This window comes from Myxine glutinosa, chromosome 2 (assembly GCF_964187855.1).
Source record: "Myxine glutinosa chromosome 2, kmMyxGlut1.1, whole genome shotgun sequence".
Taxonomy (NCBI): Eukaryota; Metazoa; Chordata; class Myxini; order Myxiniformes; family Myxinidae; genus Myxine; species Myxine glutinosa.
The window spans coordinates 233,865,534-233,882,821 of NC_136262.1; the positions used below are offsets into that span (position 1 = coordinate 233,865,534).

At 48.1% G+C, this 17,288-nt stretch overlaps 1 protein-coding gene across 1 annotated transcript in view; it reads left to right on the forward strand.

Annotated features, from left to right (window-relative positions):
• The window catches only part of NPR1 (natriuretic peptide receptor 1), a 194,499-nt gene that overhangs the window by 84,874 nt on the left and 92,337 nt on the right, over positions 1 to 17,288 (forward strand). Inside the window, exons 6-9 of the mRNA XM_068106078.2 lie at positions 721 to 815; positions 2,863 to 2,992; positions 3,764 to 3,845; positions 10,455 to 10,575. Coding sequence (XP_067962179.1) covers positions 721 to 815; positions 2,863 to 2,992; positions 3,764 to 3,845; positions 10,455 to 10,575 — 428 coding nt within the window. The remainder of the gene's footprint in view (positions 1 to 720; positions 816 to 2,862; positions 2,993 to 3,763; positions 3,846 to 10,454; positions 10,576 to 17,288) is intronic.

Below are 17,288 nucleotides of genomic sequence, written 5' to 3' on the forward strand. Positions count from 1 at the left end.
AAATTCATTCAAAAAGAACCCGGGCAACGCCGGGTGCTCTCGGCTGGTATATATATATATTTATGATGTATACAGTAATACCTCGCTTATTGCTCAGGATGCTTTCTTGGAGAAAAGATCGCTCATCAAAAATGTGCTAAAAGGGGGTGGTCATTATACCATTGTTTATGTTGAGATGTGCGTTCCCTATGGCGTTATTTCCTATGCATGAGCGGCATATGAGGGCTTCATTGGCATATGGGTAATGACGCTAATAATAATAATACAGAAGGTAAACATTTTTATCAATATATATATTTTTTTAATTGGAATAACATTAGTAAGTATTAACTGAAACATAAAATATGTACAAACATAAATAAAAATAATAACAGCCGGTGCCCCTACTCTGCTCCTACACCTCTGACATGGCAGAGGAATATCCTGAAATTGTAAGAACTCGGGAGCAGGAATTTGGAACATTGCTAGGATACCAGCACACAATGACCTCCCATTTTTGAAAGCCACAATGGGACCTTTAACATCCACAAGCATGTGCTTGCAGATGAGACAGACTTTACCTAATCGGACAAGGAATTAGAAACTGTTGCAGATAAAAATGGACAACAAGGAGATAGTATCGAGAAGAGACGAATCGACAAAACATGCTGTGTTTGAACCTGCTCTACCAGCAAGCAGCCCATGAATACTGGAGATTTCTTCTTATCCTTTGTTTTTCAGGTGTAGCTGGAGAATTTTCCATCGACAGCAATGGAGACAGAGACACAGATTTCTCTGTGTGGGACATGACCGACCCCGATAGTGGAGAGTTTAAAGTATGTTTTTATCTTACGAGTGTTTGTATGCTTGCTTTCTGCAACACTGCTGTTGAAAGTTTGCCAAGTGAAACAGGGACACTTGTGTTTGTTACCTTATGAGGTCATGGTGATTGAGTCTGACTTTAATTGTACACTGTGCAGTCATTATGGGGCCATTTGTATTTGTTGCACAACGTTTATTAAAAAGCAAGCAATCGGATGTAGAAATGATGAAACAGGCTGCAGCACACCTGTCTGAAGGATGAGGTATTTCATGGCAGAGGTTGGAATCATCAGAAAATAGATAAAGAGGAATTTTCAGAGTCAGAGAGATCATTGATGAAGATAAGGAATAGGGTGGGGGCATAGAACACTGCCTTAGGGCACTCCAGCCTTGACAGGAAGAGGAGATGGATTCCAGTGAGTGCCACACGTTGGCTACGAGTGTAGAGGAAATCAGTAAGCCATATGTGGAGTCGGCCTTGGATGCCATAGGCAAAGAGTTTGGGCATTAAAGCAGGATGCTAGACTGTATCAAAAGTACGAGATGTGTCCAGAGAGACCGCCCTGATCTCATGTCTGACAATGAGGACCTCCATCCATTGTTGGGTGAGTAGAAGCAGCATGTCCAAAGTGGAGTGACCTGGTCTGAAACCAAATTGGTGATATGAGATGAGGTTGTTGGAGAAAAGGAAGCATTTCATGTCAACTGCGATAATGGATTCAATGACCTTGCTGATGATTGGAAGTCATCGATTCATTGACTTTGCTGATGATTGGAAGTAAGCTGATATGTCTGTAGTTAAGGGGATCCGTTTTTGCAGCTTTTTATGTCGTGCAGTGATGTATGTGGATTTCCAAGCAGATGGAAGATGACCTAGCGCAAATGACAGGGTGAAAAGGACAGAGAGAGGATGTGAAAGAGCAGCAGAGCAGATTTTTAGGACACATGAGCTGATGCCGTCTGGTCCAGAAGCAGTTGGGTACGACAGGGAAGGATGGGTCCCGAGAGTGAGGGTTTGGGGACATAAGATTTGGAATCAAACACAGAATTGAGGCATTCGGCCTTCTCATGAGCAAAGTCAGCTGTGGTGCCATTTGAAGAGAGGGAAGGGATGGAACGGGAGCACAGGAGACAAGTTTGAAAATTCAATCTCAAGGTTGGACAGATGTTGTTTTCTGGCTCTTCTGAGAGTCGACATACATTTGTTGTGGACTTTTTGGAATGCACTGAGATTGCCTGCTGTCTGATTAGCTTTCCAGGAAGAGAAGGAAAGTTGTTTCAGAGCAATAATGCCTCACCACAGGATTCAGTGTACCATGGGCAGGAAGAAGGTGGGATAATTGAAGACGAAATGGGATGAATCTGTGCAAAGACAGAGCAGGATTCTGTGGAAGAATTCCCAAGCTGTGTTAACATCAGGGGCAGTAGATATGGGAGACCAGTGCTGAAGAGAGATGGGTGCTTGCGGTCTGTTCCAATCTGCTTGAGTGAAATGTCAGACTCGCCAGTGCTGAGGCAGGTTTTTGAGAATATCCAGAGAGATGTTGACTTTCACAAGCAAATGATAAAATTAACCAATTGGTGCAGAGGAAGAGCAGGAGACATTTTGCGGGAAAGTTTGTCATCAACAGGTCCAAAAGGGAGGATTCGCCATTCGGATTTTTTTGCCATTCTTTCTTCTTTTTACCCTTTTTAAAATAAAACCCATTATAAATTTTGATGTGGGACAAAGTTGACCTACGCACACCATCACACAAAATGCTACGCATGTATGCCATATATTGTGTCAACGAAAATCTGACATATCTGTTCCTTTCGACGTTGGGGAAACATCATAAATGGAAATTGGCCAATTGGAAAAAGGTACAGAAGGCGGGGCTTGGAGAGTTCAAGGGGAAGGGAGGTCTTTGTAAAGTTTGCCATTGTAAGCCGACAAGCTGGTGTACAACGGAAGTAGTCCACAACCCCAAGAGATTTCTTTGTACAGCATGACCGATTGGCTTTGTATAAGATATACCTTTTCATATTAACAATCTCTTTTTTTATTCTTGCTCACTGTAGATAGCCCTCAATTACTATGGTGCTACAAAGCAACTGGAGTACGTCCCTGGTGTTGAAATCCATTGGCCAGGTGGAGTGATTCCTCTTGATGTACCACAATGTGGCTTCGAAAATGAAAAATGTTATTCAGGTACGGGTTTTTTTTTGTTTGTTTCTTTTTTTTGTATACAAGATCGAGGCTCGTGAAAGAGCCGACATTAATCACACAAAAAGTCAAACCGACACATAAAACACAAAATAAGGGGAGCGGTAGACAAGATAGGGAGAGAGGGGGAAGGGCACAAACACAACATTTGAGAGCAGGGACATCGAGAGAAATGTGGGAGGGGGAGGGCTTGGGGGGAGGAGGCGTGGGAATGGGGGGGGGGGGGTGGGAGAAGTAGAAAACAAAAGGACACCAAGGACTTCCAGGAAAGAAGTTTGTATTCAAAAAAGTGGAATTGGGGTGAAATTAGCGGGGGTAGAAAAGATCAAGGTTTTGGATGGGGGAAGATAAGAGATGGTGGTGAACAGCTATTTTAAAGACCTGGAGGGAGGAGTGGGATTGAAGAGAGTGAGGGAGTTTGTTCCAGAGGCGGGAGAAAAGAGGAATGAAGGAGTGAAGGTGAGCAGAGAGTCTTGCTTTTGGCAGTTTCACCATAAGAGAGTTGCTGGCAGATCTTGTGCGACCTGTAGGAATATTTGGGGGACAGTTTGTTCAACCAGTTTGTGAAAAATTGGGGTGAATCCCACATGCTCATATTATGCTGAAACGACCAAAACAAATTGGACTTGGTATATCATGATAACAGGTAATTGTTTTTTTTTAAACTTTCAAGAAGAAGGCTTTGCATGTATTCTGTTTGGTATAATTAAGAGGTATTAATGTTAATCACAGATTTCTGACCTCTTGTGCACATAGCATTGACAACTATGGAAGTACTCATGATTATTTTCAGCAGCATCTTGCTGGTCATGGCGATCTCTTCCTTCCTTATCTACAGGTGAACGTATAGCTCTTTTATAGCTTGAACAAATAAATATACCACACCACGATGATATGTTGTGTTTTCGTTATTGCAAAAGGTTGCAGTCGGGTCAATGGTGGATTAGCCTCACCTATACCTCAGATTCCTTGTAAATGCTTCCACTTTATTTTCATGCACATGTGAGGTGTGTGTGTGTGTGTGTGTAGCTATCTGATGTAACATTGTTTGATTGATTTAAGAATACACTTTTGCTTTTATAAGGGAGGACAGGCAATTGGGGTTCGGAAGGGGTAATGACAGCAAAGATGGACAGAATTGGGAGGGGGAGGTTTCCACTTTAGGGGGGGCAGGGGGGAGGGTGAGGGAAGGGTTGGGGGTGTGGGGGAAGGTTGAGGACTTTTAGTGGGATGGAGTGGTGTGGGGGGTGAAGTAGGTGTGGTGTGGGGAGGGGGAGTTGAAGGAGTGTGTCGGGCAGGAGCGGGATTGAAGCTTCGGGTTGGGAGGGGAAGGGCGAGGACCAGAAGTTTGGGAGTGGGGCTTGATGAATTGGGGTTTAGGAGGAGGGCTTGAAGAAGAAAGGGTTACTGAGGACTTGAAGTCACATTTTACATTACACGCAATCTCCACGGGCCCCTGCCATTATGCTGTCAAAGGACATTCCTGTCAAACTCCCAAAATATTCCACACTCTAATGGGAACTAATTCCCTTGGAACAGCCCAGTGGATATGGATGGGTGTTGTAATCGTGTTGTCTTGGAAAGGGTTTCATCGAAAAGGGAATGTGCTGTCAGTATTTTGTTCATTCTCCCCCTCTGGAGTGATTAATAGTCTGTTAGCGGGTCTTATTAAACGTGAACATGATGTCTGTATCTCTTCATCTTTACAACTCCCTATATCCCCCCACTTCCTGCCCCCTCCATATAATAACTTGAAAATATATAATGAAAAACAAAAATACCCTCTTTATGAAACCCTCTCCTGTGCCTGCCCACAGTTCCTTGTAAATCCTCGTATAGTAATGCCGCTACATGTTTTTCCTTGCTGTCCTGGAATGAAATGAAAATGTCTCCACATTACGGAGCACTGTGCTACAACAGGCATGACTGCTATCAGCCTATGATCCTATTTTAAGATTAGATGGTCATGCATTACCATTTTCTACAACTGCACACAAATAGAGTGTTATTTCACACAACCGAACCTGAGATCACCATGGCACACAACCACATCCCAGGGCTCCTCTTCACTCCCATTACCCTCGTCCCTCTCCAGCTCTCAGTTTCTCTCTGCCCTTTGATTGCAAAGACCGTTAGGCCAACACTAAGGCAGCAGCCATCATGACATTTCAATCCCAGCACAAACGGGTGGTGCCCATCTCCCCTCCTTTTTGCGAGTGAATTGGCTAATATAAAAGATTATCAATTTATCATTGATAAGATAAATGTTACAGACCCTAAGATAACAACATCCACACAAGGAATAAAAATTATAGGCGCAGCCAAATTAAATGTGGGTTTTCTGTGTAAACTCCTTAAATAATTGTCCCCCGTCGCGGAGCGAAAGGGGGACTATGGTTTTACCCTCCGTCCGTGTGTGCGTCCGTGCGTGCTTGCGTCCGTCCGTGCGTGCCTACCCTTGTGAGCGGAATATCTTGAAAAATAAATGAATTACTAACTTCTAATCTGGTGTGTGGGTGTATCTAGGCATAAGGAAGAACCCTAATGAAAATTGGGTCGCCACGTCAAAATCCAAGATGGCCGCCACCATATATGTCTGAACCTTGTGAGCGAAATATCTTGAAAAATAAGCGAAGTACCAACTTCTAATCTGGTGTGTGGGTGTTTCTACGCATAAGGAAGAACGCTATTGAAAATTGGGTCACCACGTCAAAATCCAACATGGCCGCCACCATATATATGTCTGAATCTTGTGAGCGAAATATCTTGAAAAATAAACGAACTACTAACTTCTAATCTGGTGTGTGGGTGTTTCTACGCATAAGGAAGAACGCTATTGAAAATGGGGTCGCCATGTCAAAATCCAAGATGGCCGCCGCCATGTATGTCTGAACCTTGTGAGCGGAATATCTTGAACAATAAGCGAAGTACCAACTTCTAATCTGGTGTGTGGGTGTGTCTCCAACCCACTCGCAAATATTATCGACCCTTCCATGTTTTCTGCGTCTTCCACTTTGTCAACTCACATCACTTCACCGATGGGGGACCTAGACGTAACGCTTGTTTGATTTATCCAGCCTGTCAAATTAAGTGAGGAATTTGATTTCACGAGCCTCCCATTAAGTTGTCTGAAGACTTACTTCAGCTAAAACATAAATTAATGCATTAGGAATGCACAGCTAGCCATTTTAGTTCATCAACCTTGAATTTGTGTTTGTCCCGTTGAAAACCCAACTGTCAATTTTTGTTTTTAATAAAAATTGCTTACATAACTAGATAATACTTCCCTACCACAAAATGGAAATTTCAGTTTCTCAAGCTTCATTATGTCACCTGCAGGAAGTTACTCATGGGAGTTCACACTAAGAATGATGTCATTATGTGGGGATACCTTTGACTTCCTATTCGTTGGGGATTTTCAGGCAGGATTGTCCTCATGTGTTTGTTGCATGAGTGGCATTGCACCCATTCCTATCCATTGCTGTCTATATGATGGATAGATAAGAATGGGTACAATGGGTCCCACATAACATCCTCCTGTCAATGGGTGGCGTGTGCTGCACGAAACATTGAGGCCTACTTTCCTTCATTTTCTTTTGCTTTGGAGTTATTTTTAAAGTATAAAGAATATAAATCGCTCTTTTAAGAACCAACACAGTGTAAACCATAAACCTTTTACTTTAATTTCTTGAGTGTTGGAAGTTCCCAAGAGCTTAGTGAGTGAGCTCCATCATTAGGAAATGGAAAGATTATGGAACTACCCAGACTCTTCCTAGAGCTGGCCGTCCGAGCAAACTGAGCAACCGGGCAAGAAGGACCTTGGTCAGGGAGGTGACCAAGAACCCAATGACCACTCTGACAGAAGTACAGAGTTCCTCGGCTGAGATGGGAGAACCTGCCAGAAGGACAACAGTCTCTGCAGCACTTTACAAATACAGAGTTTATGGGAGAGTGGCCAGACAGAAGCCACTCCTGAGAATAAGGCACACGACAGCACACCTGGAGTTTGCAAAAAGGCAGTTTGCATGTGCTGCTCATTGCTTGATGCTCTGAGAGCATGAGGCAAATGAGTCTGTGGTCGGATGAGATGCAGATTAAACTCTTTGTCCTGAATGTAAAGTGCTATGTCTCGCAGAATCCAATTACAGCTCATCACTCATCTATCACCAACCCTACCTTGAAACATGGTGGTGGCAGCATCATGCTATGGGGATGCTTTTCAGTGGCAGGGACTGGGAGACTTGTAAGGATAGAAGGAACAAGGAATGGAGCCAAATACAGGTAAATCCTTGAGGAGAACCTGCTTCAAAGTGCAAAAGACCTTAGATTGCAGCAAAGATTCACGTTTCAACACGACAATGACCCTAAGCATACAGCCAAAGCAACAATGGAATGGTTTCAGAACAAGAACGTGAAAGTCCTTGAGTGACCCAGCTGAAGCCCAGACTTGAATCCCATTGAAAATCTGTGGAAAGACTTGCAGATTGCTGTTCACTGACCCTCCCCATCCAACTTGACAGAGCTTGAGCAAATCTGCAAGGAAGAATGGGAGAAACTACTGAAATCCAGATGTGCAAAGCTGATACAGATATACCCAAGAAGTCTCGAAGCTGTAATCACTGCCAACAACGCTTCTATGAAGTATTGATTCAGGGGGTTGAGTACTTATGTAAATTAGATATTTCGTAATTCATTTTTAATTACTTTGTAAAAGATTCCCAAAAACGAAATTCCACTTTGACGTAATGGGGTATTATGTTTAGATCACTGACAAAATATCTCAATTGAATCCATTTTTAATTCAGGCTGTAACACAACAAAATGTGAAAAAGTCAAAGGGTGTGAAAACATTTCTGAAGGATATATAAAAAAAAAAAAAAAAAAAAATATATATATATATATATATATACACATGCACACACACACACACACACAAACACACACACAAGATGGAGGATATAAATTTGACTCGCTGGTCGCATAATGGGTAGAGAGTCTGCTCTATGTCTGGGAGGCAATTTGAACGCTGGTTGAGTCATACCAAAGGCTTTGAAATTGGTATGTGCTGCCTCCTCGTTTGATGCGGAGCATTAAAGAGATTCGAGCATGGACAAACAACCATAAGTTGGCAATGGCAATACAAGCACAAGCTTTGATGGTCTAATAGCCCCCTTCTGTTTTGAAGTGCCTTAAAAAGGAACTCACATTAAATAAACAAGTGGAAGAAAAAGAAATCCTCAACAGTCAAGTCATTTGTAAATTCAAAAGGATAACGTCTGCGAGTTTGTCTATCAAAGCAAGATATTTCATCGAGGAAGATGATAATTTATCATGCAACTTGAGCTGTTTGGAAAATTATAATACAGCAAGTGCACGCAGAACAAATTTCATGCAGATAGAAGGCAGCATGTCCACAACTAGAGTCCATGAAAAAAACTCTCAGACTCCACCGAAGCCTTAATATTAAGTTGGAGGAAGTTGCTGTGATATTCTTCTCTCTTCTTGTTCCTTTCTGTAAGATGGCTTTGCCAAAAGTCACAAACATGTTAATTGGAGATCATGTCGAATGAAGAACTAGTCTTGCTCGTGAAGGTTATTGTCGATCTGCTTCGATGGACACCGAGAATAATGGATGGAATTGAAAGGGAAAACTTCAGATTCTCCTTGCTTCCCATAGCAGGCATCAATGTCCTGTCCTGCTAATTGTATCCATCTTTCTAATCAGCTGTCAGTTCTGTCAGAATCAGCAAGGTAGACATCACTCAGCATGACGAGCAAGCATCATTTCCTTGTCTTGTACAATGTGATCAAATCAAGGGAGAGGCAGTTTAAAATGGGGATTTTCTTTATTTTTCTTGCTTTACAGGAGCGATACTCATGGAAGAGTAAGGTAGATCTGACAGTGGGACAAACATCAATGGAATGAATGAACAGGATAAGAGGAAATGGAGAAGGGGAGGAAACATTGAGGCTAGCAAGTGAGATGGTTGGGTTAGGAAAGGTTAATGGGGGGTAATAAAGATAATGAGAATTAATTGGGGGTGAGAATAGACGGTGGTGCAATACCTGCTTGAAGCTCTGGAGGGGGGAGGGATACAGAGCAGCCTCTAGTCTGGAACGTGGTTCCATAGATGGAAGAAGCGAGAAATAATGAAAGTTGAGGTGTGCAGTCAACTTGGATTTTGGAAGTTTAACCATGAGTGGTTTACCGGAAGAATTAGTGCATCCTTAGGAAGAGTTGCTGGGGATGGTTAGAAGATTGACAGAGCAGGGGGTGCAATATTGAAGAATATCACAGAAGAGGTGGTAAAAAACCACCAACCTGTCTGTGATGTGAAAGCAACAGACCTTGTGCATTGGCCTCGTCATGGGAGATTCTGATAATTTTGAGAGATTTGGATTCCACAGAATCCAGGAGAGATAAATGTGATGCTTTGGTGCCAACCCATAGCGGAGAGCAGTACTCCATTGAGATACGGATACAGGCCTTCTAGTCTGTGTGTAGCTTTGATTTTCCAATGACAGGCTTGGATCGCCGGAGGATGCCCAGTCTGCAATTACCTTTGGACGTCAGCTGTTCTATGCGGTCAGTGCAGGAATGTTCATGGTTGATGAGGCTGAGAAATTCAGGACACTGAACCTCTTCAAAATAACAGTGACTGCATAACCGGAGGAACAACATTATTTATATTTTTAAAAATGCAATGTTATGAATCCCTTATTTCACACAAAACCCAAAGTTGAGTTGCTCTTCTCAGGTGTTATGTGTTATTACCAGTGGTCCAAGTGGCCCTTTTCCACGAGGATGAGTTTTGGTCAGATGGACATTTTTATTTTTAATTCTGTGCCTTGTCAGAGCAAAATGAATAGCCCTGATTGTAAATAAACTTCTTCTTTTTTTGTTTACAATCAAATGGACTACGTACATATATTAGTAGCTGGTAACATGTCTTTTGGCGTCATACGGTGCTTAAACCAATGAAAGCATTGAATCAGTGATATATTCCGTATGACAGCCGGATTCAGATTTAGCCAAATGTTGTGGCTCTCACGTATTTCTTGGCAGAAGTCTGCATTTCTGCAGTTCTTGATCCATGTTCCCAGATTGGGATTCGGTCCCATTTATGTCAGGAATCTGATTCCCAGGCTAAAGGCTTCAGCCACCTTTGTCTGCTCCAGGCATTTGTGTTCCTGGTATAGTCATGGTAAGAGGGTTTGTTGTTTAGCAGCAAGGCATGTAGCAGTGTGAAAAATAAATATTGCCAGGAGATGGTGCAACACGCCATGCATCCAGAACCACCTCTGCCTGGAATCAATGCCACCTGACTTATATTGCCTGAGCAATGCAAGTGTTCATTTTCATATTGTCATCACTGTCATTATCCCCAAAAAGCGTCTGCCATGTACAGCTAATTTTTGAATCACTGGAATGTGTCGGAGTGAACAGGAAGCTGAAGTTGGAAAAAGAGCTTGCGAGCATGCTTTGGCGTTTCCGTTGGGAGGACATCCACTTGAGCACCTTTGAGAAGACCCTTCGCAGTGGTGGAAGTAAACTGACTCTTTCCTTGGTATGCGTCTTTATACAATGCCCCATATCTACCATATAAAACACAGTACCGGTATGTGTTTGTACATTTGTGCAGATGTCTGTCCCTCTTCCTAAGGACGATTTGAGTGGGGGTTTAAAGATCAATCTTTTAACATGCTTGTGTGTTCATTGCGGTCTATTTTGAAGGATAAAACAAACTCGAAAAACATTTTCCATAAAAGAGTAAATATTTCTCTTCTATTGGAATTGTAGACGGTGGCTTGCAAACCGAGCCTCAAGGGCGGTGTACAGAATCGATTTTTAAAAAATAACAATAACTACAAGGCAAACCCCCGCTACAGGCTAACCCCCGCTCTAGCAGGGGAAATGGCCTTTAAAATGCATGTTGTGTTGTTGTGTACAAGGCAAAGGAGGTGAAATTCGCTGCACGTGATGTGCAATGTGTGCAGAGTAAAACGAGTGTTCATTAACGTCTGTAGGATGTCTAATAAATAAAGAAGATATAAGCACACCTCGCGCTAGGTCGAGGCTTTTTTTGGTAGACTTTTGTACTTTTTGTCGGATTTTTTTTGTACTTTTTGTAGGCTTTTTTTTTTTTGATCACCCCAGATCCACTTTTTTTAAAATTCCGACTTCTTTCCTGGAAGGCCTAGCAATGTCCATGTGTTTTATACCTTTCCCACCCCCCTACCTTCCCGTGCCTCTCCCCCCCCCCCCCCAAGTCCTCTTCCTCCTACAGATCTCCCGATATCCCTGTTCTCTACTGTTGTACTTGTGTGCTTCCCTCTCTCTTCCCATCTTGTCTCCCCCTCCCTTTATCTTATGTTTTATGTTAGTTTGTCTTTTTGTGATTAATGTTAGCTCTTACACGAGCCTCGATCTTGTATACAAAAAAAAAATCAAAAAAAATCGAATAAACAGTTCCAACCCATCATTTTTGATGGGCTTTATAAAAGTTGTTTCATATTGCTTGAAAGTATGTTGCTGATAATCACCTGAATCAATGCATTGCTTTTCCTTTATTGGCTTATGGGATATGGGTGGCACTATTTCGATGTAGGATTCAGTATAGCCATCGCAAAGTATCTTGAGAAGTTTGTGGTGAGCCTCTCACTTGAAACTTCTTTATTCCTCTGGGGAGCGATTTATCTGTAATAGCATTCCAGGCTTTCCATCCAGCCATCATGATCGATGGATCAGAAATTATCACGTGAAACTGGCCAGCAATGACTAAACTGCACTGACCAGTGGTGCATTCCCAACTTCTATCACTGGTGGAACAAATCAATCGTCTATATCTTATTACCTCCACCACCAAAGGTGGATGGAGGTTATGTTTTCACCCCTGTCTGTCTGTCTGTCTGTTTGTGAACAAGATATCTCAAAAAGTTGTGAACGGATTTGGACGAAATTGGTGGACTGGTTGTGTGTGTGACAAGGAAGAATCGATTCAATTTTGGCGAAGATTCGGATCTGGCTAGTAGAATTTTTTAAGTGATTCTTCACCATTGGGAGAGAGGGCCAAAAACGATACATAGCGAGATATCTAAAAAGTTGTGGACGGATGATTTTGATTAAATGTGATTCTGTGTTGTGATTTTCTAGTCTAATCTGGGATACAACATGTTAAACTGTTCACTTAGCGGAGGCATGCTCTCTACTGAGTGCCGTTCTGGTTTAATTATTACATTTTCCCATCTTTCTTTGCTTTTTCACCCAGGGGGGCCTCTTGATTTTGGGCTGGACCTTTCCCCTATCGTGCTCACATAAGAATTAAAGGAAAGGACGACAAAAGTTGCCACACACACACATTTGAGTCGTCCAAGAGGGATGATTAAAGTTTTGTAAATCTCTCCCTTTCCTTGGCTGTCCATTTCATTTAAAATCTTTGCTGTGAGGAATAAAACCACTTCTCACTTCTCACACTCATCAAACATACGCAGGTATAAATCACGATGGCCTGTTGAAGCATGAAAGCGTTTTGATGATGGTTGGTTGTAGGGTTTTAACCCTCTACATGCACAGCTCATTTGGGTGTAGGGTTTTGTACACAGGACAGTTGGTTTTAGGGTATTGTATGCACAGCACTGTTGGTTGTAGCATTTAATACACATGTCGAGGTTGGTTGTAGGATTTTACATGAACGGTGCAGTTGGTTGCAAGATTTAACACACATTGGTAGTTTGTTAATTCATGTTCAGCACAGTCTGCGGGGGTAGCATCATTGGTGGAGGGTGGCGCTGTGCTGCTGATGTAATACCCTCTGCTGCTTAGGGCAGGAATTTGTAATTTGTTCATGTGATAGCTCGCCTACTCTTCGTGGAGGACACCATAGGATCTTTAACGTGTCCCAACAAATGCTGGCAGGCGGGAAGCCCATTTAACATCCATCCGAGGGACGGCACACACGTTGACGAATCAACCTGCCTGTGAAGCACCCGGATAACAGTCTATAGCTGGGTCGAGATAGTAACCTAAGCTAGACAGCTTAGAGGTGAGTGTAGCCTACATACCTCTAGGGCCTAGGCCATTCTGTCAGCACATTTCAGTTAGTTGTATGGTGTTAAACACATACAGTCAAATGGAGTTGGCTGTCGGGGTGTACATGTACAGTGTGCTTGCTTATAGGGATTTATATGTACATTGTAGTTGTCCACACAACATTCAATTTATCATACTAAAATACCGTACTGTGGCGGACACGATGGCTCGCTGGCGCAGTGACATAATTCCGCGCACCAGTGGGTGTCGGACACGCCCCAGGTGAGGCGTGGCCTCCAGATATACACGCGGGCTCGCAGCCCCGAGCACGGCAGTGCTGACGAGTGAGCAACCAATAAAGAGTTCGACTTAACCCAAAGCGTTGTGGCCTACCTTTGTTTAACGTGTGTGCCCAGCACCACACTGGTGACCTCCGACTGGTTCAGCCGTTGCTGTTCCCCGAACGCGCAATGGCCATCAACACTGTCGCGATCAAGCTCCCGGAGTTCTGGGAAGCGCAGGCCGACACCTGGTTTCTACAGGCCGAGGCCCAATTCCAGCTCCGGGGCGTCACGGCGGACGACACGAGGTACTTTTATGTGGTCGTTGCCCTTGGATCCGGCACGGCCGCCCGAGTTGTGTCCTTCCTCCGGCACCCGCCGGACGAGAGCAAGTACGCGGCGCTCAAGCGACTTCTCCTCGACACGTTTGGCCTCACAGAGGCCGACCGCGCTGACCGTCTTTTGGACCTTCCCGTCCTCGGCGACACACGACCGTCCGCCCGCATGGATTACATGCTGTCCCTGCTCGGCGACGGCCACGCGGATTTCCTTTTCCGTGCTCTCTTCCTCCGCCAGCTACCTGTACAGGTACGGCTCGCGCTGGCCGGTTCGACCATTACGGAACCGCGCGCCCTGGCCAGGGAGGCGGACAAGTTTTTCGCAGCCCACGACGCACGGCCGGCATATAGCACGGCCGTCGTGGATCCCGGCGCCGCGCACGGCGCGAGTGGTTCGGATCGCCACGTGGCATGGCGTTCGGATCCTCCCGAAAACGGCGCAGGTTTGCGGATCCGCGCGTGGCCACTGCCACACCCCACCCACCACTGTCGTCACAACCGGCGCGACAACCACCACCGGGCCAGACCTGGTGCCATTTCCATACCAGGTTCGGTCACAAGGCCAGGTCCTGCCGCCCACCTTGTACTTTTGGCAGGTCGGGAAACGGCCAGGCCGGCGCTCGCTTCCTGCCATGAGCATCGGTCATACTGGCAGCCTTCTGTTCATAACAGACACCTTCTCAGGTCGTCGCTTCCTGTGCGACACGGGAGCGCAGGTGAGCATCCTCCCTGCCTCCGCGTCCGACAAGCAAGCTGAGGGCCGGGGCCCTGCTTTGCTTGCCGCCAACGGCACGCCCATCCGCACGTTCGGGAAGCGTTGTCTCTCACTGCGGTTCGGGGGGCAGCGCTTTCAGTGGTCGTTCATTACCGCTAGTGTCCCCATGGGCCTACTCGGAGCGGACTTCCTCTGTACGCATGGGCTCTTGGTGGACATGAGGCACAGACGCCTTGTCCAAGCCGAAACCTTCAGCTCGCTTGCTTGCACGCTGAGCAGTTCGTTGAGCAGCTCCCTGGGCGGCTCACCGAGCGGCTCGCCAAGCGGCTTGCTGAGCGGTTCGGTCCCGGCGAGGTTGGTCTGCATGCTTCCGGCAGCGGACGAGTTCACCCGCCTCCTCGCCAGTTTCCCAGCCCTCACGCGGCCCACTTTCTCGGCGGTGGTCGTCAAGCACGGGGTGGAGCATCGCATCCCCACCGTCGGGCCACCGGTCTACACCCGGGCGTGCCGCCTCGACCCGGCGAAGCTCGCCGTGGCGCAGGAGGAGTTTGCCACGCTGGAGCGACTGGGCATCGTCCGGCGCTCCAACAGCGCATGGGCATCGCTGCTGCACATTGTGCCCAAGCCCAGCGGTGGGTGGCGGCCGTGCGGAGACTACCGCCGCCTCAACATTGCTACCACCCCCGACCGCTACCCGGTCCCTCACATCCAGGACTTTTCCGCCCGGTTGGCGAAAATGTCCCTCTTCTCCAAGGTGGACCTCATCCGCGGATACCACCAGGTCCCCGTCAGGCCGGAGGACATACCGAAGACGGCCGTCATCACACCATTCGGCCTCTTCGAGTTTCTGCGGATGCCCTTCGGGTTGAAGAATGTGGCCCAGGCGTTCCAGCGGCTTATGAACAGCGTCTTGCGCGACTTGGACTTCATGTATGTCTACCTGGACGACATCCTCGTCGCAAGCGCGTCCCGTGAGGAGCACCTCCACCATCTCCGCATGCTCTTCGAATGCCTGAGCGGGCATGGCCTGATCATCAACCCCGCCAAGTGCCGGTTCGGCGTCACCGAAATCGACTTTCTGGGGCACCGCATCACCAGGCACGGGGCCATCCCCTTACCGGCCAAGGGGGAGGCGGTCAGGGGTTTTCTGCGCCCCCGCACGATCAAGGGGCTCCAGGAGTTCCTGGGCATGGTGAACTTTTATCACCGTTTCCTGCCCCGCATCGCCCAGCTCCTGCGCCCCCTGCACGAGGCCCTCCAGGGGAAGCCGGGCAAAGGCGACGTTGCCTGGACCGAGCCGATGGACGCGGCATTCGCGGGCGCGAAGCTCGCCTTGGCTAACGCCACCATGCTCACGCACCCAGCGCCCGATGCACCGATCGCCCTCACCACCGACGCGTCGGACTACGCGGTGGGCGCGGTGCATGAGCAATGGGTGAAGGGAGCTTGGCAGCCGCTGGCGTTTTTTAGCCGGCAGCTCCGCCCGCATGAACGGCGGTACATTACCTTCGACCGCGAGCTGCTCGGGCTCCACCTGGCAGTCCGGCACTTCCGCCATCTGCTCGAGGGCCGCCCGTTCGCGGCCTTCGTTGACCACAAGCCCCTTGTGTTCGCGATGGCCAAGGTCGCCGAGCCATGGTTGGCACGGCAGCAGCGTCACCTCTCGGCCGTGTCTGAGTACACGACGGACATACGGCACGTCACGGGGAAGGACAACCCAGTGGCGGATTGCCTTTCCCGGTCCGTCGCCCACGCGGTCCACCTCGGGATCGACTATGCCCGGATGGCGGCGGACCAGACCGCCGACCCCGCCGTCCAGGCTTTTCGGACCGCCGTCACGGGCCTCCGCGTCACCGAGGTACCGTTCGACGACGCGGGCGCGGCCCTCTTGTGCGACGTCTCCCTCGGCCGGCCTCGCCCCATCGTGCCCGCTGGCGGCGGGTTTTTGACGCCATCCAAGGCCTGTCCCACCCGGGCACGAAGGCCTCCCAGAAGCTGGTCGCCGACAAGTTCGTCTGGCATTGCCTCCGGAAGGCCGTCCGCGATTGGGCGAGGACGTGCCTCGCGTGCCAGCGTGCGAAGGTTCACCGCCACACCCAGGCCCCGCTGGCCCCGTTTACGGTGCCCGAACGTTGGTTCGACCACGTTCACGTGGACTTGGTGGGACCTCTGCCCCCCTCGCGGGGTTTCACCTACGTCCTCACCATGGTGGACCGCACCACCCGGTGGCCGGAGGCCGTGCCTTTGGCAGCAACGACGGTGGCGGACGTCGCGCAGGCGTTCATCGCCACTTGGGTTGCCCGGTTCGGCGCCCCCTCGGACATCTCGTCCGACCACGGCCCCCAGTTCACCTCAGAGCTCTGGGGGGCGGTAGCGCGGGGACTCGGCGTCCAGCTGCACCGCACCACGGCCTACCATCCCCAGGCCAAGGGCCTGTGCGAGCGCTTCCATCGCACCATGAAGGCCGCGCTCCGGGCCAGCCTCCGCGACGGCGGCTGGGTCGACAGGCTCCCCTGGGTCCTGCTAGGCCTCAGGACGGCACCCAAGGACGACCTGCGCGCATCCGCGGCGGAGTTGGTCTTCGGACAACCGCTGCGGGTGCCGGGCGAGTTCCTCCCCGACTCCACGGCACCATGGTCCGCGGCGCAGCAGCGCTCCGCCCTGCAGGAGACCGCCCGGAGGTTCGCCCCGGTGCCGACGTTGCACCACGGTTGCCCGCCAACGCACGTCGCCCCGGGGCTTCGCATGGCGGAGTAAGTGTTCGTCCACCACGACGCCCACCGGACACCGCTGCGGCCCCCGTACGACGGGCCCTTCCACGTGCTGGAGACCGGGGCGAAGCATTTCACCCTGGACATCGGCGGTACTCCTGACCGCGTCTCCGTGGACCGCCTCAAGCCGGCCCACCTCGACTTGG